This window comes from Taudactylus pleione, unplaced genomic scaffold (genome assembly GCF_031769625.1).
Source record: "Taudactylus pleione unplaced genomic scaffold, aTauple2 ptg000108l, whole genome shotgun sequence".
Taxonomy (NCBI): Eukaryota; Metazoa; Chordata; class Amphibia; order Anura; family Myobatrachidae; genus Taudactylus; species Taudactylus pleione.
Window position 1 is genome coordinate 802,774 of NW_028284510.1, and position 24,068 is coordinate 826,841.

Genomic DNA, 24,068 nt, shown 5'->3' on the forward strand with positions numbered 1-24,068 from the left:
CTGCTCTCCACCAACCAGTAACCCCTACTATGTTACTCTCCACCAACCAGCAACCCATACTATGCTGCACTTCACCACCCAGTAACCCATACTCTGCAGCCCTTCACAACCCAGTAACCCATACTATGCTGCTCTCCACCAACCAGTAACCCCTACTATGTTACTCTCCACCAACCAGCAACCCATACTATGCTGCTCTCCACCAACCAATAACCCCTACTATGCTACCCTCCACCACTAAGCAACCCATACTATGCAGCCCTTCTCCACCCAGTAACCCATACTATGCATTCCTTCACCTCCCAGTACACCGCTACTATGCTACTCTCCACCAACCAGCAACCCCTACTATGCTGTTCTTCACCAACCAGCAACCCCTATTATACTGCTCTACACCAACCAGCAACCCATACTATGCAGCCTTTCACCACCCAGTAATCCATACTATGCTACTCTCCACCAACCAGCAACCCATACTATGCTGCCCTTCACCAGCCAGTAACCCCTACTATGCTACTCTCCACCAACCAGCAACTAAAACTATGCTGCACTTCACCACCCAGTAACCCATACTATGCAGCCATTCACCACCCAGTAACCCATACTATGCTGCCCTCCACCAACCAGTAACCCATACTATGCTACTCTCCACCACCCAGTAACCCCTACTATGCTACTCTCCACCACCCAGTAACCCATACTATGCTGCACTTCACCATCCAGTACACCCCTACTATGGTACTCTCCACCAACCAGTAACCCATACTATGCTACTCTCCACCACCCAGTAACCCCTACTATGCTACTCTCCACCACCCAGTAACCCATACTATGCTGCACTTCACCACCCAGTACACCCCTACTATGGTACTCTCCACCAACCAGTAACCCCTACTATGCTTCCCTTCACCTACCAGTAACCCCTACTATGCTGCTCTCCACCAACCACTTTCTCCTACTATGCAACTCTCCACCAACCATCAACCCATACTATCCTGCTCTCCAACAACTAGCAACTCATACTATGCTGCCCTTCACCACACAGTAAACCCTATTATGCTACTCTCCACCAACCAGTAACCCATTCTATGCTACTCTCTACGAACCAGCAACACCTACTATGCTGCCCTCCACCAACGAGTAACCCCTACTATGCTACTCTCCACCACGAGAAACCCCTACTATGTTGCTCTCCACCAACCAGCAAACACTACTAAGCTGTTCTCCACCAACCAGCAACCCATACTATGCAACCCTTCATCACCCAGTAAACCCTACTATGCTACCCTCCACCAAACAGTAACCACTACTATGCTGCTCTCCACCAACCAGCATTCCCTACTAGCATTCCAGACGTCATGGCCTGGTCTACCACTGCTATGCAGATGATACACAACTGTACCTGTCCTTTGCTCCAGGTACAAAGGACCCAATAACAACCCTAAATGGCTGCCGAGCTGAGCTTCAGGAGTGGATGAGTGCCAGTTGGCTGCGACTGAACCCTGATAAAACAGAGGTCCTTATGATAGGTCACAGGACAGGGCTACAGCATAGCCAACCAGCAGGACTTACGCTTCGGGGTTCAGAATTACAAAACACTAAACAAGTGCGGAATCTTGGTGTTGTCCTGGATAGTGGCTTGACACTTAAACATCAGGTATCAGCCACAATCAAATCCTCATTCTTTCATCTGAGGAACATAGCCAGAATCAAGCACTTAATTCCCTCAGAAGATCTGCCTAAAGTCATACATGCATTTATATCATCACGCCTAGACTACTGCAACGCCCTCTACCTCGGTCTCCCAGCAAAAGAATTACACTGCTTGCAGATGGTACAAAATGCAGCTGCCAGGCTATTAACCAACCAGCCCCGTTCCAGCCACATAACACCCATTCTCTACTCCCTTCACTGGCTGCCTGTCAGATGGCGAATTGCTTTCAAGATTGGATTAATAACTTACAAAGCCCTTCATGACCATGGCCCAGGGTACCTGAAACAGCTTCTGATTCCTTACTGTCCCACTCGATTACTGCGATCCATTGACGAAGGACTATTAACAGTACCTAGAATCTCACGGAATTCGTCTGGGGGTCGAGCTTTCAGTTTTGTGGCTCCAACCTTTTGGAACTCACTTCCACACACAGTTCGAGAGGCCTCCACTCTAGAATCCTTCAAAAATAGACTCAAGACTCACCTATTCACCCAAGCATTTCACTAATGTCCTTTGTTTAAGCTTATTTTGTATTTTGTACTGTAAATGTAAAGCACTTTGAGTCCTTTGGGAGAAAAGTGCTATATAAATAAAATTATTATTATTATTATTATTATTATTATTATTATTATTATTATTACTATGCTGCTCTCCACCAACCAGCAACCCATACTTGCCTGCTCTCCAGCAACCAGCAACACATACAATGCTGCCTTTCACCACCCAGTAACCCCTATTATGCTACTCTCCACCAACCAGTAACCCATACTATGCTACTCTCCACCACCCAGCAGCCCATACTATGCAGCCCTTCACCACCCAGTAACCCATACTATGCAGCCCTTCACCATCCAGTAACCCCTACTATGCTACTCTCCACCAAACAGCAACCCATAATATGCTACCCTTCACCACCCTCTAACCCCTACTATGCTGCTCTCCAGCAACCCATACTATGCAACCCTTCAACACCCAGTAACCCCTACTATGCTACTCTACACCAAACAGCAACCCATACTATGCTACCATTACCCACCCAATAAACCATACTATGGAGCCATTCACCACCCAGTATACCCATACTATGCTGCTTTCCACCACCCAGTAACCGCTACTATGCTACTCCACCAACCAGCAACCCATACTATGCTACCCTCCACCAACCAGTAACCCCTGCTATGCTACTCTCCACCAACCAGCAACCCATACTATGCTGCACTTCACCAACCAGTAACCCATATTATGCAGCCCTTCACAACCCAGTAACCCATACTATGCTGCTCTCCACCAACCAGTAACCCCTACTATGCTACTCTCCACCACTTAGCAACCCATACTATGCAGCCCTTCACCACCCAGCAACCCATACTATGCAGCCCTTCACCTCCCAGTACACCCCTACTATGCTGCTTTCCACCAATCAGTAACCCCTATTATGCTACTCTCCACCAACCAGCAACCCCTATTATACTGCTCTCCACTAACCAGTAACCCCTACTATGCTACTCTCCACCAACCAACAAAACAAACTATGCTGCCCTCCACCAACAAGTAACCTCTACTTTGCTACTCTCCACCACCCAGCAACCCATACTATGCAGCCCATCACCACCCAGTAACCCATACTATGCAGGCCTTCACCATCCAGTAACCCCTACTATGCTACTCTCCACCAACCAGTAACCCTTACTATGCTACTCTCTGCCAACTAGTAACCCCTACTTTATACCAACCAGCAAACCCTACTATGCTACTTTCCACTAACCAGTAACCCCTACTATGCTACTCTCCACCAACCAGTAACCCCTACTATGCTACTCTCCATCAACCAGCAACCCCTACTATGGTGCTTTGCACCACTCAGTAACCCCTACCATGCTGCTATCCACCAACCAGCAACCCCTACTATGCTGCCCTTCACCACCCAGTAGCCCGTACTGTGGTACTCTCCACAACCAGAAACCCATACTATGATGCCCTTCACCACCCATTAACCCCTATTATGCTGCCCTCCACCAACCAGTAACCTCTACTTTGCTACTCTCCACCACCCAGCAACCCATACTATGCAGCCCATCACCACCCAGTAACCCATACTATGCAGCCCTTCACCATCCAGTAACCCCTACTATGCTACTCTCCACCAACCAGTAACCCTTACTATGCTACTCTCTGCCAACTAGTAACCCCTACTATGCTACTTTATACCAACCAGCAAACCCTACTATGCTACTCACTACCAACCAGTAATCCCTACTATGCTGCTCTCCACCAACCAGTAATCCCTACTATGCTGCTCTCCACCAACCAGTAACCCCTACTATGCTGCTCTCCACCAACCAGCAACCCATACTATGATGCCCTTCACCACCCAGTGACCCCTACTGTGCTACTGTCCACCAACCAGCAACCCCTACTATGCTGTCCCTCACCACCCAGTAACCCCTAATATGGTACTCTCTACCAACTAGCAATCCATAGTATGATGCCCTTCACCACCCAGTAACCCCTACTATGCTGCTCTACACCAACCAGCAACCCATACTATGCTGCTGTCTACCAACCAGCAACCCCTACTATGCTCCTTTCCACTACCCAGCAACCCATACTATACTGCCCTTCACTACCCAGTAAACCTTACTATGCTGCTCTCTACCAACCAGCAACCCATATTATGCTGCCCTTCACCACCCAGTAACCCCTACTATGCTGTTCTCCTCCAACCAGCAACCAATACTATGATGCTCTCCATCAACCATCAACCCCTACTATGCTGCCCTTCACCAACCAGTAACCCATATTATGCTGCCCTTCACCACCCAGTAACCCCTACTATGCTACTCTCCACTAACCAGCAAACCCTACTATGGTGCTTTTCACCACCCAGTAACCCCTAGTATGCTACTCTCCACCAACCAGCAACCCATACTATGCTGCTCTCTACCAACCAGCAACCCCTAGTATGCTGCTCTCCACCAACTAATAACCCATAGTATGATGCCCTTCACCACCCAGTAACCCCTACTTTGCTGCTCTCCACCAACCAGCAACCCATACTATGCTGCTGTCTACGAACCAGCAACCCCTACTATGCTGCTCTCCACCAACCAGCAACCCATACTATGTTGCCCTTCACCACCCAGTAACCCCTACTATGCTACTCTCTACCAACCAGCAACCCCTACTATGCTGCCCTTCACCACCCAGTAGCCCCTACTATGCTGCCCTTCACCACCCAGTAACCCCTACTATGGTACTCTCTACCAACCAGCAACCCATAGTATGATGCCCTTCACCACCCAGTAACCCCTACTATGCTACTCTCCACCAACCAGCAACCCATACTATGCTGCTCTCCATCAACCAGCAACCCCTACTATGCTGCCCTTCACCAACCAGTAACCCATATTATGCTGCCCTTCACCAACCAGTAACTCCTGCTATGCTGCTCTCCACCAACCAACATCCCCAACTATGCACCCCGTCACCACCCAGTAACCCCTACTATGCTACTCTCCACTAACCAGCAACCCCTACTATGCTGCTCGTCACTACCCAGCAACCCCTACTATGCTGCCCTTCACCACCCAGTAACCCTTACTATGCTGCTCTCTACCAACCAGCAACCCAGACTATGCTGCCCTTAACCACCCAGTAACCCCTACTATGCTACTTTCCACGAACCAGCAACACACACTGTGCTGCTCTCCACCAACCAGCAACCCCTACTATGCTACTCTCCACCAACCAGTAACCCTTACTATGCTGTTCTCTACCACCCAGTAACCCCTACTCTGGTACTATCTACCAACCAGCAACCCCTACTATGCTGCTCTCCACCAACCAGTAACCCCTACTATGCTGCTCTTCACCAACCAGCAACCTATATTATGCTGCCCTTCACCACCCAGTAACCCTACTATGCTACTCTCCACCAACCAGCTACCCCTACTATGCTGCCCTCTACCACCCAGTAACCTTTACTATGCTGCTCTCCACCAAGCAGCAACCCATACTATGCAGCCCTTCACCACCCAGTAACCCCTTTTATGCTACTCTCCACCAACCAGCTACCCCTACTATGCTGCCCTTTACCACCCAGTAACCCCTACTATGCTGCTATCCACCCAACCAGCAACCCATACTATGTATCCCCCCATTAGTTCCCCTTATATAGTGCCCCCAGTAGTGGTCCCCCTTATGCAGGCCCCCAGTAGTGGTCCCCCTTATGCATGCCCACAGTAGGGATGCCCATTATGCAGTGCCTCATGAAGTGGTCCCCCATTATGCAGACCCCCAGTAGTGATCCCCCATATCCAGTGCCCCTTATACAGTTCCCCAGTAGTGGTCTCCCCAGTGCAGTGTCCCTTGTGCCCCCAGTAGTGAGCCCCTTATATAGTGCCCCCAGTAGTAGACCCTCCTATGCAGTGCCCCAGTAGCCCCCCCTATGCAGTGCTATTTATATAGTGCCTCCAGTAGTAGTCCCCTCCTATGCAGTGCCCCCAGTAGTAGTACCCTCCTATGCAGTTTCCCCAGTAGTGGTCCCCCGATGCAGTTTCCCCAGTAGTAGTCCCCCCCAGTAGAGCCCCCAGTAGAGGTCCCCCCCAGTGGTGCCCCCAGTAGAGGTCCCCCCCAGTAGAAGTCCCCCCCAGTAGAGGACCCCCCTGTAGTGCCCCCAGTAGTATTCCAGCCCCCCCGATGCAGTGCCCCCAGTAGTAGTCCCCCCAGTCGTGCCCCCAATAGAGGACCACCCCTGTGGTGCCCCCAGTAGCAGTCCCCCCCAGTAGTAGTCCACCTCCTGCCCCCCACAAATACACACAAGTAAATAAAAGAAAATAAAATACACTTACTTGAATCCATGCTTCGGCTGTGGCCACTGCTCCCGCTGCAGTCTGCAAGTCAGTCCTCTCGGGCTGGCGCGCTCTGCATTATGGGAGAGACATCATGATGTCTCTCCCATGACCCACTGCAAGAGTTGGAATTCGGAGCTAATGAGTGAGCTCCAGCCCGGCTCTTGCAGTGGGCGCAGCAGCAGCAGCCAATGAGAGTCTGTCTGACTCTCATTGGCTGATGAATAACACACATTGCAGCCGCGCTTGCTGCAATGTGTGTGTAAATGCACTAGCCTGTGCCCGCCTCCCACTCTCCTCCTGGTGCTATTGGGTAAGCACTCAGGGGGAGGGAAGGAGCTTGGCTGTGCAGCACTGGGGGGCGATGGGTGCAGGGAAACCTAGCGCTGGTCCTGAGTAAATGTGTAGTGCTGACCAAACTCAGGACCTGATTCAGAGCCGCTCACAAGATGCAATCGCTCGCTTGCAAAAAGGGGCCGTGTAAGCGATCGCTCTTTGCGCTGTAAGGACGCCCTCTATGTCTTAGTGACCGACGGCAGTTAGCATACGCTGGACTTTAAAACCTCCCACCTGTCACTCGCAGCACATGTCATCTCCGGGAAGAGTCTGATTAATCGTGAACATTGAGGGCCATCGGAGCTGCTCACAGCGCTTGGGGTTGACCTAACCTACCCCAAACACTGCGAGCAGTTTAGGCTAAAAAACAACCTAGTCACATGTGCAATGACGCTACTTTGCTAATTATGCACACACATTAAACACCGCTCTGACGGTCAGACACGCCTGCGTTCGCACAGCCACTCCCCCGTTCACAAGCACCTTCCCCTGTTACCACCCACAAACGGCACTATCTGTCACTCAAAGTAGCATCCTGTCTGTGTACTATGAGCGCTCGATTGTACATCGCAGATGACAGACGCATGCGCTTACGGGCGACAATCTGATTCAGGTCCTCACTGTGGTCGGCACTTCACTGGCTAACTAGGATGGGCCGGTACCATGGCTGGCGGCGCCCCCCGTGCCGCCAGTCCCATGGCCCCCAGGGCACGAGCCCCGGCAGCCCTGCCCTAGTTACGCCACTGGTCTTCACGTATAGCAGCAACTTTTCCCTTAGAGATTTATGTTCTCTCTGGTACTCGGGTACCCCCAGGACTTACAGTCAGGATAGTAGGAGCTTCTGTAAGAAACTAGGGGCCATATTCAATTTGAGGTGAAAACCCATTATCGGTGATAATTTATCGCCGATGACGTAATTTTCGCCTGTTTCAATTATTCCCGTATTCAATTTCAAAGACTTTTTGCCGATGCGAAAGGTCTTTGTAAAAAATCGGGGATAAGTTTTCTCCACACAATAGGTGGCAAAGAAAAGTTCAGAATAGGGGTTTAGGGGTGCAGGCTTTAAAAAAATAGCCTGCACCCCTGGGAATGTCCCCTAACATTAATGTGTGTCAAAAAAAGTAAAAAAATAATTATAAATATCGGGACACCCCAAAAAATGTACTTTCATTTTGGGGGTAAAAAAAAAAAACAGGGAACAAACTTCTAAAATAGCTAAATTGATTCCAGAGGGATACCCAAGTATGCGGCAGGTGTTTTCTTCATTGCGGGTAGTAGCGGCAGGTGCATTTTTGAAGAATTTTTAAAAATAATTTTAGGGAAAAATGCTAAATGCTTTTTTTCATCACCTCTTCAAAGTCACATGTAAAAACCCAACTTCCCTTCAGCAGGCAAAAATGGGGGCACCCATAGTGATCCCCCGTGTCTGGACATCTTTAGGGGGGAGCCAGGATGATTTTCTGAAAATTGTCAGGTTTTTTTGCCGCTTCCAGTTTTGCCAGGTCCCGTTTCCGCGTCAATAGAAATTGAATACGGGGATTATCGGGCACGCGTGCGATACTTTTCCGCCTGCAAAACAGGTGAAGGAGGCGAAAAGTCCAGCAGGCAGAAAATAGTGCAGGAAGGTCTGAATACCAGTAGTAACTGCAGAGTAGCTCTGAATAACTAAGGCAGTGCAGGAATGTCCAGATACGAGTAGCAATTTCAGGCCAGGTCTGTATAACTGCCCACCTAAGCAGCACCCTGTAAGTGAACTTTATGCGTGAAAAAAAAAAGGGTTTTGCACTTGCACACAAGCCCCTTGCTTCTATGGACTACATCAGGGGCCGCAAGCTTGCGCATGAACACAAACCCACCCCCTCTTTTTCCCCCTCAGCTGTAGAGGACTGCATCAGCTGCAGCTCCCTAGAAGCATATTACAGCTGTCAGAAATGAAAGGGAATGGCTTCCAATTGGTGTCTCCTGCATACGACTAGCAGACTTTGCTTCCAATGGGAAACCACTGCAATCACGGGGGCTCACTGGTGGTGGCAGATTTTTACTGGGGGGGGGGCAGTGCAGCCACTAGGTAAAATCCGCCACTGATGGCTACCATCATTAATGATTCAATTCACCTTCCCTTCCCCAGGCTCCTTTCAGCATAAAAGAAATTCCCCCAGTACACCATAATGGACCAGCAAAAGAGACATACTGTACTTCCTACACGACAATAGCAATGCAGAGATCTCAGTTACATACATTTGCAAACATATGGTAAGCCACCAGCCACGGCAAGGCGTCTCTGCTCTGGTGGTCCTACGTTACATAATAATAGCACCTTCATTGGGTCATATATTTATTTTGTCTAATCTAGATCAACCCCTCCCTTACATGCACCTGTGATGGACCAATACATTGTGAGCACAGAGACACATGTTTGTAACTTTAGATATTACTGCTCCCACAGGCTGCATAGCCGGAGGCTGCCATAGTCTGTGTTAAGATTCAAAGTGTTCTGATTATAAGTGTAAATACAATTTGATAACTAAGTCGGAGTTACGCTGCAGATCTTATTTGTCATATGCGCACCATGCAAAGACTGATGTGACTTCTTCTCTGCATTCCACAGGTAAATTACAACTACTGCTCCCATCAGATGCTGTTTTAGTGATTGCCTCAGCACAGTTTTGAAAATTTATACTGGGTAAATTACAACTACTGCTCCCATCAGATGCTGTTTTAGTGATTGCCTCAGCACAGTTTTGAAAATTTATACTGGGTAAATTACAACTACTGCTCCCATCAGATGCTGTTTTAGTGATTGCCTCAGCACAGTTTTGAAAATTTATACTGGGTAAATTACAACTACTGCTCCCATCAGATGCTGTTTTAGTGATTGCCTCAGCACAGTTTTGAAAATTTATACTGGGTAAATTACAACTACTGCTATACTAAGAGCAATTTATCTAAAGGAAGTTAGGAATGTATTGTGAATCTGTGTTGGCCTCCCCCTTCTCACAAATTGTTTATCTTAGACTTTATTGCATCCCAATTTAGTGTGTGTTAGAGCTTTTGGGGTGGGGTCCCAATCAGTGAGCACAGAGACACATGTTTGTAACTTTAGATATTACTGCTCCCACAGGCTGCCATAGTCTGTGTTAAGATTCAAAGTGTTCTGATTATAAGTGTAAATACAATTTGATAACTAAGTCGGAGTTACGCTGCAGATCTTATTTGTCATATGCGCACCATGCAAAGACTGATGTGACTTCTTCTCTGCATTCCACAGGTAAATTACAACTACTGCTCCCATCAGATGCTGTTTTAGTGATTGCCTCAGCACAGTTTTGAAAATTTATACTGGGTAAATTACAACTACTGCTCCCATCAGATGCTGTTTTAGTGATTGCCTCAGCACAGTTTTGAAAATTTATACTGGGTAAATTACAACTACTGCTCCCATCAGATGCTGTTTTAGTGATTGCCTCAGCACAGTTTTGAAAATTTATACTGGGTAAATTACAACTACTGCTCCCATCAGATGCTGTTTTAGTGATTGCCTCAGCACAGTTTTGAAAATTTATACTGGGTAAATTACAACTACTGCTATACTAAGAGCAATTTATCTAAAGGAAGTTAGGAATGTATTGTGAATCTGTGTTGGCCTCCCCCTTCTCACAAATTGTTTATCTTAGACTTTATTGCATCCCAATTTAGTGTGTGTTAGAGCTTTTGGGGTGGGGTCCCAATCAGTGAGCACAGAGACACATGTTTGTAACTTTAGATATTACTGCTCCCACAGGCTGCATAGCCGGAGGCTGCCATAGTCTGTGTTAAGATTCAAAGTGTTCTGATTATAAGTGTAAATACAATTTGATAACTAAGTCGGAGTTACGCTGCAGATCTTATTTGTCATATGCGCACCATGCAAAGACTGATGTGACTTCTTCTCTGCATTCCACAGGTAAATTACAACTACTGCTCCCATCAGATGCTGTTTTAGTGATTGCCTCAGCACAGTTTTGAAAATTTATACTGGGTAAATTACAACTACTGCTCCCATCAGATGCTGTTTTAGTGATTGCCTCAGCACAGTTTTGAAAATTTATACTGGGTAAATTACAACTACTGCTCCCATCAGATGCTGTTTTAGTGATTGCCTCAGCACAGTTTTGAAAATTTATACTGGGTAAATTACAACTACTGCTCCCATCAGATGCTGTTTTAGTGATTGCCTCAGCACAGTTTTGAAAATTTATACTGGGTAAATTACAACTACTGCTATACTAAGAGCAATTTATCTAAAGGAAGTTAGGAATGTATTGTGAATCTGTGTTGGCCTCCCCCTTCTCACAAATTGTTTATCTTAGACTTTATTGCATCCCAATTTAGTGTGTGTTAGAGCTTTTGGGGTGGGGTCCCAATCAGTGAGCACAGAGACACATGTTTGTAACTTTAGATATTACTGCTCCCACAGGCTGCCATAGTCTGTGTTAAGATTCAAAGTGTTCTGATTATAAGTGTAAATACAATTTGATAACTAAGTCGGAGTTACGCTGCAGATCTTATTTGTCATATGCGCACCATGCAAAGACTGATGTGACTTCTTCTCTGCATTCCACAGGTAAATTACAACTACTGCTCCCATCAGATGCTGTTTTAGTGATTGCCTCAGCACAGTTTTGAAAATTTATACTGGGTAAATTACAACTACTGCTCCCATCAGATGCTGTTTTAGTGATTGCCTCAGCACAGTTTTGAAAATTTATACTGGGTAAATTACAACTACTGCTCCCATCAGATGCTGTTTTAGTGATTGCCTCAGCACAGTTTTGAAAATTTATACTGGGTAAATTACAACTACTGCTCCCATCAGATGCTGTTTTAGTGATTGCCTCAGCACAGTTTTGAAAATTTATACTGGGTAAATTACAACTACTGCTCCCATCAGATGCTGTTTTAGTGATTGCCTCAGCACAGTTTTGAAAATTTATACTGGGTAAATTACAACTACTGCTCCCATCAGATGCTGTTTTAGTGATTGCCTCAGCACAGTTTTGAAAATTTATACTGGGTAAATTACAACTACTGCTATACTAAGAGCAATTTATCTAAAGGAAGTTAGGAATGTATTGTGAATCTGTGTTGGCCTCCCCCTTCTCACAAATTGTTTATCTTAGACTTTATTGCATCCCAATTTAGTGTGTGTTAGAGCTTTTGGGGTGGGGTCCCAATCAGTGAGCACAGAGACACATGTTTGTAACTTTAGATATTACTGCTCCCACAGGCTGCATAGCCGGAGGCTGCCATAGTCTGTGTTAAGATTCAAAGTGTTCTGATTATAAGTGTAAATACAATTTGATAACTAAGTCGGAGTTACGCTGCAGATCTTATTTGTCATATGCGCACCATGCAAAGACTGATGTGACTTCTTCTCTGCATTCCACAGGTAAATTACAACTACTGCTCCCATCAGATGCTGTTTTAGTGATTGCCTCAGCACAGTTTTGAAAATTTATACTGGGTAAATTACAACTACTGCTCCCATCAGATGCTGTTTTAGTGATTGCCTCAGCACAGTTTTGAAAATTTATACTGGGTAAATTACAACTACTGCTCCCATCAGATGCTGTTTTAGTGATTGCCTCAGCACAGTTTTGAAAATTTATACTGGGTAAATTACAACTACTGCTCCCATCAGATGCTGTTTTAGTGATTGCCTCAGCACAGTTTTGAAAATTTATACTGGGTAAATTACAACTACTGCTCCCATCAGATGCTGTTTTAGTGATTGCCTCAGCACAGTTTTGAAAATTTATACTGGGTAAATTACAACTACTGCTCCCATCAGATGCTGTTTTAGTGATTGCCTCAGCACAGTTTTGAAAATTTATACTGGGTAAATCACAACTACTGCTATACTAAGAGCAATTTATCTAAAGGAAGTTAGGAATGTATTGTGAATCTGTGTTGGCCTCCCCCTTCTCACAAATTGTTTATCTTAGACTTTATTGCATCCCAATTTAGTGTGTGTTAGAGCTTTTGGGGTGGGGTCCCAATCAGTGAGCACAGAGACACATGTTTGTAACTTTAGATATTGCTGCTCCCACAGGCTGCATAGCCGGAGGCTGCCATAGTCTGTGTTAAGATTCAAAGTGTTCTGATTATAAGTGTAAATACAATTTGATAACTAAGTCGGAGTTACGCTGCAGATCTTATTTGTCATATGCGCACCATGCAAAGACTGATGTGACTTCTTCTCTGCATTCCACAGGTAAATTACAACTACTGCTCCCATCAGATGCTGTTTTAGTGATTGCCTCAGCACAGTTTTGAAAATTTATACTGGGTAAATTACAACTACTGCTCCCATCAGATGCTGTTTTAGTGATTGCCTCAGCACAGTTTTGAAAATTTATACTGGGTAAATTACAACTACTGCTCCCATCAGATGCTGTTTTAGTGATTGCCTCAGCACAGTTTTGAAAATTTATACTGGGTAAATTACAACTACTGCTCCCATCAGATGCTGTTTTAGTGATTGCCTCAGCACAGTTTTGAAAATTTATACTGGGTAAATTACAACTACTGCTATACTAAGAGCAATTTATCTAAAGGAAGTTAGGAATGTATTGTGAATCTGTGTTGGCCTCCCCCTTCTCACAAATTGTTTATCTTAGACTTTATTGCATCCCAATTTAGTGTGTGTTAGAGCTTTTGGGGTGGGGTCCCAATCAGTGAGCACAGAGACACATGTTTGTAACTTTAGATATTGCTGCTCCCACAGGCTGCATAGCCGGAGGCTGCCATAGTCTGTGTTAAGATTCAAAGTGTTCTGATTATAAGTGTAAATACAATTTGATAACTAAGTCGGAGTTACGCTGCAGATCTTATTTGTCATATGCGCACCATGCAAAGACTGATGTGACTTCTTCTCTGCATTCCACAGGTAAATTACAACTACTGCTCCCATCAGATGCTGTTTTAGTGATTGCCTCAGCACAGTTTTGAAAATTTATACTGGGTAAATTACAACTACTGCTCCCATCAGATGCTGTTTTAGTGATTGCCTCAGCACAGTTTTGAAAATTTATACTGGGTAAATTACAACTACTGCTCCCATCAGATGCTGTTTTAGTGATTGCCTCAGCACAGTTTTGAAAATTTATACTGGGTAAATTACAACTACTGCTCCCATCAGATGCTGTTTTAGTGATTGCCTCAGCACAGTTTTGAAAATTTATACTGGGTAAATTACAACTACTGCTATACTAAGAGCAATTTATCTAAAGGAAGTTAGGAATGTATTGTGAATCTGTGTTGGCCTCCCCCTTCTCACAAATTGTTTATCTTAGACTTTATTGCATCCCAATTTAGTGTGTGTTAGAGCTTTTGGGGTGGGGTCCCAATCAGTGAGCACAGAGACACATGTTTGTAACTTTAGATATTACTGCTCCCACAGGCTGCCATAGTCTGTGTTAAGATTCAAAGTGTTCTGATTATAAGTGTAAATACAATTTGATAACTAAGTCGGAGTTACGCTGGAGTTAAACTGGAGGAAAACGAAACTCAAAACCAGAACACTTTCTGAACAACAAGAAGCAACATACTTATGTGAATGAACAAAATCAACATCTTCTGCTGTATCCAGGCAACTACTTACTGCACTCACTGCTTGGACACTGCAAGTGCTCCCCTGTCTGTGTGCTGCTCTTGTTGATTGATCTTTGTTGAACAGAACACTTTGGACTGGATCAGCTCGGGTACATTGTAATTTTGTCCTCATTCATTTTGTATTGCCTTTTCCAATTGTGTCACATCTATCCACATTAATCATTTGTTTATAAACTAATTCCTGCACCCACTACTCACATACCTCTCCTTTATATATCACTTTTGGAGCTGCGCTCATACATTAGCAGCACTGTTCTTTACATGTATTTTTGAACATTTAACAACTTTAATCCACACTGACTCTATATCTCACTGTCTCTACATCACACAGCCTCCACTCCAGTTTACATCTCAATTATTACCTTGTCCACAGCATGAACACCCTTACTTCACACAACCCCCATATTCTATGTCCACATAATCCTCTACTTTATCCGTCCCTCTCTTCCCCCTCCTGTTTCCTCCACTTGCTGTTCTTCCTTTTTTTCTCTCATCAGTCTGCTTCCAACCCTCTGCTTCTTTCCCCCACTTCTCCTATACCTCCACTCTCAACCACCTCCCTCCATGGTCTTGTTACCCCACTACTAAGCCCCATTCCCTCCTCGTTCTGTCTGTCACCTCCAGGGCTGCCAAGAGAAATTCTGGGCCCGGGTACTGCAACATCCTGTGGGACCACATCATGTATGGCTGCACCCATTTGTGAGTGGGTCTAGCATGTGAGATGCACCCACTCACAGGAGCATGGCATAGCACCCAGCAGCTGGAACTAAAGTAGTCACTACTGTATTAGGATGGCGGGACAGTCCCATAATAGCTGCATTTCTTGTCAGGCTGTATATAGATGCTAAAATGTAACACACAAATTAAAGTGCTTCTACTTTACTTTGTACATCTCTCATGTAAATAACACAAACAATCTATTTTCTATCATAGAGATAGATGTATGAAGGACTTAATTTTTACATAACATCAGGTCGTCTTATACACACACATTCCGCAGCACATATCCTAACCCACTGCTCCATGCTCCTTCTTCACTATCTACCCCTCTGTGTCGCCCCTGTCTGTCTGCCCTTCCCCTTTAGAATGTAAGCTCTCACGAGCAGGGCCCTCATCCTCACGTGCTTCTCCTCCCCCTACTTATAGTATAATTTACTCCTAACTCCCTACAATGGCACCTACCACCTGGTTGCTCATGTCCTGCTGCTTGTGTTTTGCAGCTGAGTTTATAACCTTGTCCTTGTCCTGCATTGTTTTGTATTACTATTAACTGTTTTTCTTGTGTGCTCATTTATGTACTGTGTAAGGCGCTGCGGAACCTTTGTGGTGCCATATAAATAAAGGATAATAATAATAATAATAATAATATAAGCAACTACCTCTTCTGTATCACTGTCCTATTAATATAGATGTTGCTATCAGAGGTACTGTAGATACTGACCGATTGTACATTCAGCTGATCTGACCACCCTATCATCTGCCTGTGTGCTGTTCCCATTCCCATCACTGCAGCTAATGATCACTTGATTGTGTCAGCTACCAATAGATCACTGTTATCAATAATCTATAGGTTATAAGATTACGAGCAGGATCCTCTTTCCAGTCTGTCTGTTCTTAATCAGTCTTGTTTTATTGCTAGTTTGTTTCAAATGTCGAAGCCCAACAACAAATACTGGCGCTATATAAATGTTACTATACTGTACAATGTAAATAATTGTATTATTACAGAGATACTGGGAAAAGATGACTTGGCTCTTCCATTTTCTTCTCTGAAGTCTGATCTTCCATTATAAGTTGTTTGTTGGTTGGGAAGCTGTTAAATCTCATGGGTTCACCAAGCATCATATTTGTACTGTAGATGCTATAATGATGAGTATATTTCATTCAACTCTTTTCATACTATTGATTGTCTATAACTGCTATAATTTAATATTGAAGTAACAAGACACTTAGTATAACAGTATTTAAACAGACATATCGCCATACCTTTATATTCGTAAAATTTGATATCTGGTTTTCTTGGTGGATCTGTAATGAGACAGCTTTGGTGGAACTTTTACATCACTGTATACCCATCTTTTTCTGTTAATACTTTATTTACATTAAAGAAAATAGATGCTACACAGAATAATGAACAACAAGCCCCTCTACATCAATCCAAGCTGATAAGAAACAGAAGATCAAAGGGCCTGATTCTCTACAGATCGCTATTGTGATAGCGGCTGTGATTACGTACGCAAATCTGTTGCAAAAATATGCTAATGAATGCAATCACAATGCCATCGCACAGCCAGCATAGAGACGCACACTACCGCTATCTCACATCCGTAATACCTTGTAGTCCTGCGTATACATCGGGAACATCGAGTAACATCGGCCCCTCAAGCACAATTGCAACAGGTCTGACCTTACTCAGAATTGTTAACCTTGTCGCAAGCAGTAAGCACTGAACCTGCGTATGCCGTCACAGCGGATAATTTATGCACGCCCATTCAACGGCGTTTAACCAGACAGGCACGCCTGCGTTTCTCCAACCACATCCCCATCACTACCCCAAAACGCTGACCTCCTGTCACTCACTCTGCGATAGCTTTGTGTGATGCGTGATCGCAGTTCTGTGGATGTGCATGCATACTGCGAAGCCAACGCACGCACAGTATGCAACAATCGGTCGCCTATGTTCGCAATCGCAATAGCGATCCCTAGTGAATCGGGGGCAAAATTGTGAACTTTACAAAAAATTATTATGGCCGGGATGATCTACAGTATGTAACAGGTTAATATATGATTCTTAAACTGCCAGACACCAGGTTAGATGCCCTAAGCCTTGGAGAGAGATAAAATGGAGAGAGATAAAGTACCAACCAATCAGCCCCTAACTGTTATTTTTCAAACACAGGGGCCTATTCATCAAAACTAAAATAACGTTTTTAAGGACATTTTCCTTAAATAACGTTATTTTGGTATTCATGAACAGACTTAACACAGGAGATATCACAGATATCTTCTTGCTAAGTTCCCCTGCGTTAATTTCCCAACTCCCCATACATTAGTAATATGGGGATGTGGAAATTGTGGTATTCATCAAATTCCGAAAATTATAAATTTTCGGAATTTGATGCAGTTACTATTCGCCACTGTGAGGTGACGAATAGCAGAATCCACTTACCTGTATCCGCATGTGCAGGTCCCCCGATGAGTCCCTCCGGCGCTCTGCTCCGTCCTCAGGCTCCGTCCTGCTGGTCTGTCATGTGGTTTCCCAGCAGAGCACAAGAAAGTTTAGAAAAAGAAAAAAAAAAATTTTTTTTTTCTAATCTGTCATGTGGTCTGCTGGGAAACCACATGACAGACCATCAGGACGGAGCCGAAGGCTGCTGCGCGGACAGGTAAGTCGGGGGGGGGGGAAGGTGAGCGGAGGGGGGTCGGGGGGGTCCAAAACTTAACGCATCTGTAGGCAATGCTGCGCATGCGCTGGTTTTACAGATGTAACAGCGCATGCGCAGCACTGTTTCCAGATGCGATAAGGTAGTGTAGGCAGGGAAAAGTATCTATTTCCCGAAAAGCTGTCATCGCAAAAATTACAGCTTTTCGGAATAGATACTTATGGAGAGGTGGAATGATGAATTCCACCTATAATTAGGTAGAACTCCATGAGAGTTCTAAAGCTAATTATCTCCATTGAATCACAGATATCTCCTTGCTAAGTCCCCCTGCGTTAATTTCCACACTCCCCATACATTAGTACATTAGTATGGGGATGTTGAAATTGTGGTATTCATCAAATTCCGAAAATTATGAATTTTCGGAATTTGATGCAGTAACTATTCGCCACTGTGAGGTGGCGAATAGCAGGTGAAACTTACCTGTATCCACGTGTGCAGGTCCCCCGACGAGTCCCTCCGGCGCTCTGCTCCGTCCTCAGGCTCCGGAGGCTGGTCGGACATGTGTGCTCCCCAGCAGAGCACAACAAAGTTTAGAAAAAGATAAATTTTTTTTTTTTTTTCTCTAATCTGTCAGGTGGTCTGCTGGGAAACCACATGACAGACCAGCAGGACGGAGCCGGAAGCTGCTGCGCGGACAGGTAAGGCGGGGGGGGAGGTGAGCGGAGGGGGGAGGGGGGTGGGGGGGGGGTCGGGGGGGGTACACAAACTTACCGCATCTGTAGGCAGTGCTGCGCATGCGCTGGTTTTACAGATGTAACAGCGCATGCGCAGCACTGTTTCCAGATGCGATAAGGTAGTGTAGGCAGGGAAAAGTATCTATTTCCCGAAAAGCTGTCATCGCAAAAATGACAGCTTTTCGGAATAGATACTTATGGAGAGGTGGAATGATGAATTCCACCTATAATTAGCTAGAACTCCATGAGAGTTCTAAAGCTAATTATCTCCATTGAATTTTTACGCTTAATGAATAGGCCCCACAGTTTCTTAATTAACTGGAGCTGATTCGTTGGGACTTTATCTCTCTCCAAGCTTTGATAAATCTGCCCTGTAGTTTGGAACACAAACCACAGAATATATTGTCGATTTGATTTATAAGGTACCATAATGCTCAACACCACCAGAATTTAATGTCAGGTTAGATTTTGAGTCAATGTTGGATTTATACAGTATTTTTTTTTATTATAATGTTTCTCAAATTCCCGCAGTATTTTTGCTGCATTATGCATTAGAATACTTTTTGCTTTATTAGAGTATTAGAGTAAGTTCCCATGAGGGAGACTATAGAGATTTTAGCATATAACATAAGAAAATGCGGTTTGCAAGACTTCGCATGTGATGTAAAAAAAAACCCCAAACCTCTTTATACATTTGTTTAGTTGGTACAGTATGTGGAAAAGAGCTTGTTTATTGGCTGAGTGTGCAGGGACTCTGAGAGGGAAGGAGGGTAGTCTTTACCCAGTGCACATTTGGAGCACGTGAAAGGGGTCATGGCCTCATGCCGGTGAGACCATGCACCCAAATGTGTTACATTTTGGGGGTGTGGCTGAGTGTCACGTCCCTGTCCTTGTCATGCTGGGGGTTTTCCCAGTGCTCCAGGAGCCGCTGGGAAGCCACCAGCCTTTACCTGCACAGTCTAAATGACAAACACTTGCGCACGCCAGATTGGGTTTTGGATGTCGGCGCTCAGGATCACGGTGATCAGAATCCAGACGTCGGCTTCCCAACAGAATTAGGATGTCGACACTTGTCAGTCAGTATCCTAACCCTCCCCCTCTCCCTAACCCTAACCTTCCCTCCCTGGTGCCCAGGGCTGGACTGCCCATCTGGCACTTCTGGAAAATGCCAGAAGGGCCGGTGGGCAGATGAGTCAGTCCGTGTCAAACCCCAGCCGAGCAGCTCCAACTCCCAGCACTCTGTTCAGCTAGGGAATCTGAAAGACGGGGGCGTGCGGCGAGGCCAGGTCCCCGTGACTCACGGCACGTCCCTGTCAGGCGAGCCCACATTGCTTTTGATGCGAGGCCATGCCCCTTTTGTGGGCGCTCGCACAGGGGGACTGTCAGGACTGCATTTACACCTGCAAAATCCAACTGACATTGACGTCAATTTTCAAATGGAATTAAAACTGACAGCTAGTTATAATGCGATTTGTACAGTCACACATGGTGTCGGTTTTGATATAGACAAAAAAATTTACCTTTAGTAAATATGCCCTTTAGTGTTCACTGCAACAGGCTCTTATCGGAGCCACCAACCAAGCAAGATCATTTTCATCAATAACCAATACTAAACATTTCTTATTGCTGTGATGTACTGGGATAAGCCATTTTATTATATATGACACAGGCCACCAAGTATAAATGTGTGGTGAACAAATTAAATGTTAGTAGGTAGTACTATTATGCTTATGAGTAAATATATATACTTACAGTGAACATTCAGGCTTATAGTGTTCTCTGTAGAAGACGTCACCCCTGGGAAAGTCACCTTACAGGTTACAGTTGTGTTGTGATCTCTCGGATATGGAGTAAATGTCACAGTTGATGAGTTTTCCCAATTTCCTCTCTTGCTCTTTGTCCATTGGAAAATTGGGGAAGTTCCCGTGCAGTTCACAGAAAAAGAGCAAGTTAGAGTCACCTGGCGACCTGAAACTAGGGTCCCGGGATTGGAGACTTCTGGCTTTTGCACAAGATCTGAATATAAATTGGAAACAGATAGCAGACATTATTACCTTGCTCTGATGTCAATCAAAATAAACATTTGGAAATAAGTTTGATTCCCTGAACTTCTCCAAACTGTATTTTTATTGTGGTTGGAATTTCTATATAATATTTTTTCACACTGGTAACCTTTCCCTCCTGTGAATACACTCCATTTACTATGACTCTCTGTTTTCTATCCTGCAGCCAAGATCTTATCCATTCAACCATCTTAGAATCAAGGTCTAAGCTTTTAAGTTTATATAACAGTATGCAAAGTGGGACAGTGTCAAAAGTCTAGATGGGCTACATATATGGCCCACCTTGATCTATTACTTTAGTCACACCACCAAAAAAATCAATAAGATTTGTTTGACATTATCTCCCATCTGTAGATCCATACTGTTTGGGATCTTGTAAGGGGATGTAGACAGGTAGCCGACGGTCTAAATGCCTAATGCCGGCTTCCCAACTGTCTAATCCTGGCAAGGTACTGACGGATGTCGAAATCCCGACACTTGTCATTAGACCTATGCTGGGAGCCCAACGACCGGTGTACCGAATGAAGGTTTGCCGGGCTCTGGGCGGGGGGCGAGGGTTAGGTTTTAGGGCTCCAGAGGGGACTTAGGGTTAGGCACCCCCTTGAGAGGGTTAGGTTTAGGCTAGGGAAAGGGGGGTTAGGGTTAGGCACCCCCGCGTGGAGGTTAGGGTTAGGCCCCCCCCCGGTAGACTTAGATTTAGGCTGCAGGGAAGGGGGGTTATGTATTGGCACTTAGAGAGGGGTTAGGGTTAGGCACTAGGGGCGGAGGTTAGGATTAGGCACCCCTAAGGGAGGGTTAGGGTAGGGAGTAGGGTTAACAGCACCTACCTTAATTAGCGATCAGGATCTTCACCTCTGCTGTGCTTCCGCTGTCGGGATTTGAACCGTCGGCCATGCGGCCGGCGGTAATACCTACTACACCCCTTGTAAGTTGCTTGGTTTGAGGTGTTCTACAACTCTTTCTTTTTGGAGTGTTTTCATCAATTTCCCTATTACTGATGTAAGGCTCACTGGTCGGTAGTCACTTTCTTCTTCCTTGCATCCACATTTGTTTTTAAGCTCTTTTAGTATCCTTGGTGTATGCCATCTGTCCCCATTTATTTATCCATTTTCAGTTTTGAGAGTTCTTTTAGGACCTTCTCCTCTGTAAATGTCTTTGTATCTACCTCATTTTTATGTATTTACTTGCAACTTAACTGTGGCCCCTTCCCCTCTCTTTCTGTAGTGAATACTGAACATAAATTATGAAGATGATCTACTATTATCTTGTTAACCTCAACAAGATTCTCACTCTGGGGCCTATTCATTAAACCTAAAACTTCTCTGGAAATAATTAGCTTTAGAACTCGCATGGAGTTCTACCTAATTATAGGTGGAATTCATCATTCCACCTCTCCATAAGTATCTATTCCGAAAAGCTGTCATTTTTGCGATGACAGCTTTTGGGGAAATAGATACTTTTCCCTCTCTACACTACCTTATCGCATCTGGAAACAGTGCTGCGCATGCGCTGTTACATCTGTAAAACCAGCGCATGCGCAGCACTGCCTACAGATGCGGTAAGTTTGTTCCTTTTCCTCGTAGAAACAGGTATGTATATCAAGCGCACCTTCACTAGGGTATACTACAACTAACACAGTTTTTCAATCCAATTAAGATTCTATTAAACGTCACTCCTGTTGATAAAATTCCTCATCAGAAGAATTAATTTTATGGGTTTCTTCAGGATATCAATTAACATATAATTCTCCTCCATGTCAACAGCTCCTCCAAATAAAATCATAAAGGGGACATCCCATAGTGAAATAACATCAAATGTATTGAAACATCAAATGACAAATCGTGGTTATTCAAACACAGGTAATAAAAAGTTGCTGCGTACCACTTACAGTAGTCTCTGTACTTTGACCTAAATGGCAGGAAAGGTCTTCCATTTGAAGGTAATTTTTATGAACATCTTCTTTTTCACATTATGAGGAAGTAGCCTCCTACACTGATTGCTGACAAGGTTCCTGGCTGTGCTGAAAACTCTTTCCGAGTACACACTGGAGGGTGGGCAGCTTAAGTACATTAAAGCGAGTTTTTACAAGGGTCTCCAAAATTGCCTTTTTCCCCCCAGTAGTCAAAGGAACTGTCTGACATGCTTATTTGTACACTGTCATTAAAATAATCCTCCATATTCAATGGGTGGTTACTGTATCTGATTGAGTCATGGTAGAGGTGTCACTAATTTTGGGCAATTCTTTTTGACCTGTCCAGATTTCAAAATGTTATGTCATTCTAGTGTGCTGAGTTGACTCATCCTCATCACCAGTGGGTCCAGTGGTGTATCTATAATGGGTGCAGTGTGTGCAGGGCACATGGGCCCCTGGGTCCAGGGGGGCCCCGCACCGCACACCCTGCACCCATATTATTTTAAACTCACCTATCTGTAGTCCCGCATCAGTTGTCAGCTCTGCTCAGAACACCAGAAAATGGCCACTGCGGCAATTTTTCCGGTGCTCTGTGCTTGTACAGAAGACTCTGGGCATACTCTAGTGCTCAGAGTCTACTGCGCTTTCACAGAATGCCGGAAAATGGCCACCATGGCCATTTTTTTCTGGTGTTCTGCACATGTGCAGTAGACTCCGGGCACACTCTAGTGCCCGGAGTCTACTAATGCTACGGTGGCTGGCCAGCTGCATCAGTTGGCTGCCGGCCACTGGGGAGAGAAGAGGGGGCCTCACAAGGGGAGTGCACACGGGCCCCCTCATCTCTTAAGACGCCCCTGAGTGGGTCTCTTGGGAAAGCTCAGTTTTATCCTGGCAGCAGCAGTTGGATATGTCATCATGTCATGTGCTGCTTGATCTGACAACTTGCCCACAAGGAGCCCTTTGCATCTCTAAAGATCTGTGCCAGTTGGAAAGAAAGATATGGCGTATGGCTAAAGCCTAGGATCAAGCATGGTTGACAAATGAACATACTTGTCAGAATCACTTAGTTTCATATCCTCCTTCAGTTTCTTAAGCTGCTTTTCCAGTATTCTAATTATGGGAATAACTTGACTCAAGCTGGCAGTGTCAGATCTCACTTCAAATGTTCGTACTTCAAATGGTTTCAATACCTCACATATCACAAAATGTTTTCTCCACTGTGCTGAACTAAGGTACATTTCTCCTTTTCTCCTTATGTCATGGCTTGTTTTGTAGGTTTGAATGGCTTGTTGCTGTTCTTCCATTCGCTGAAGCATATAAAGGGTTGAATTACACCTTGTTACCACCTCTTGTTTCAGTTGGTTGCATGGCAAATTGAACTGTTCTTGTACGTGCTGCAATCTTCTACATATAGTTGTTGAAT

General features: G+C 44.9%; 1 protein-coding gene across 1 annotated transcript in view; it reads right to left on the reverse strand.

Moving 5' to 3' along the window:
* The window catches only part of LOC148525419 (sialic acid-binding Ig-like lectin 16), a 107,691-nt gene that overhangs the window by 63,623 nt on the left and 20,000 nt on the right, over positions 1-24,068 (reverse strand). Inside the window, exons 4-5 of the mRNA XM_088470927.1 lie at positions 20,423-20,686; positions 16,540-16,581 (exon numbers count right to left, since the gene is read on the reverse strand). Of these exons, the coding sequence (XP_088327053.1) occupies positions 16,540-16,581; positions 20,423-20,686 (306 nt within the window). The remainder of the gene's footprint in view (positions 1-16,539; positions 16,582-20,422; positions 20,687-24,068) is intronic.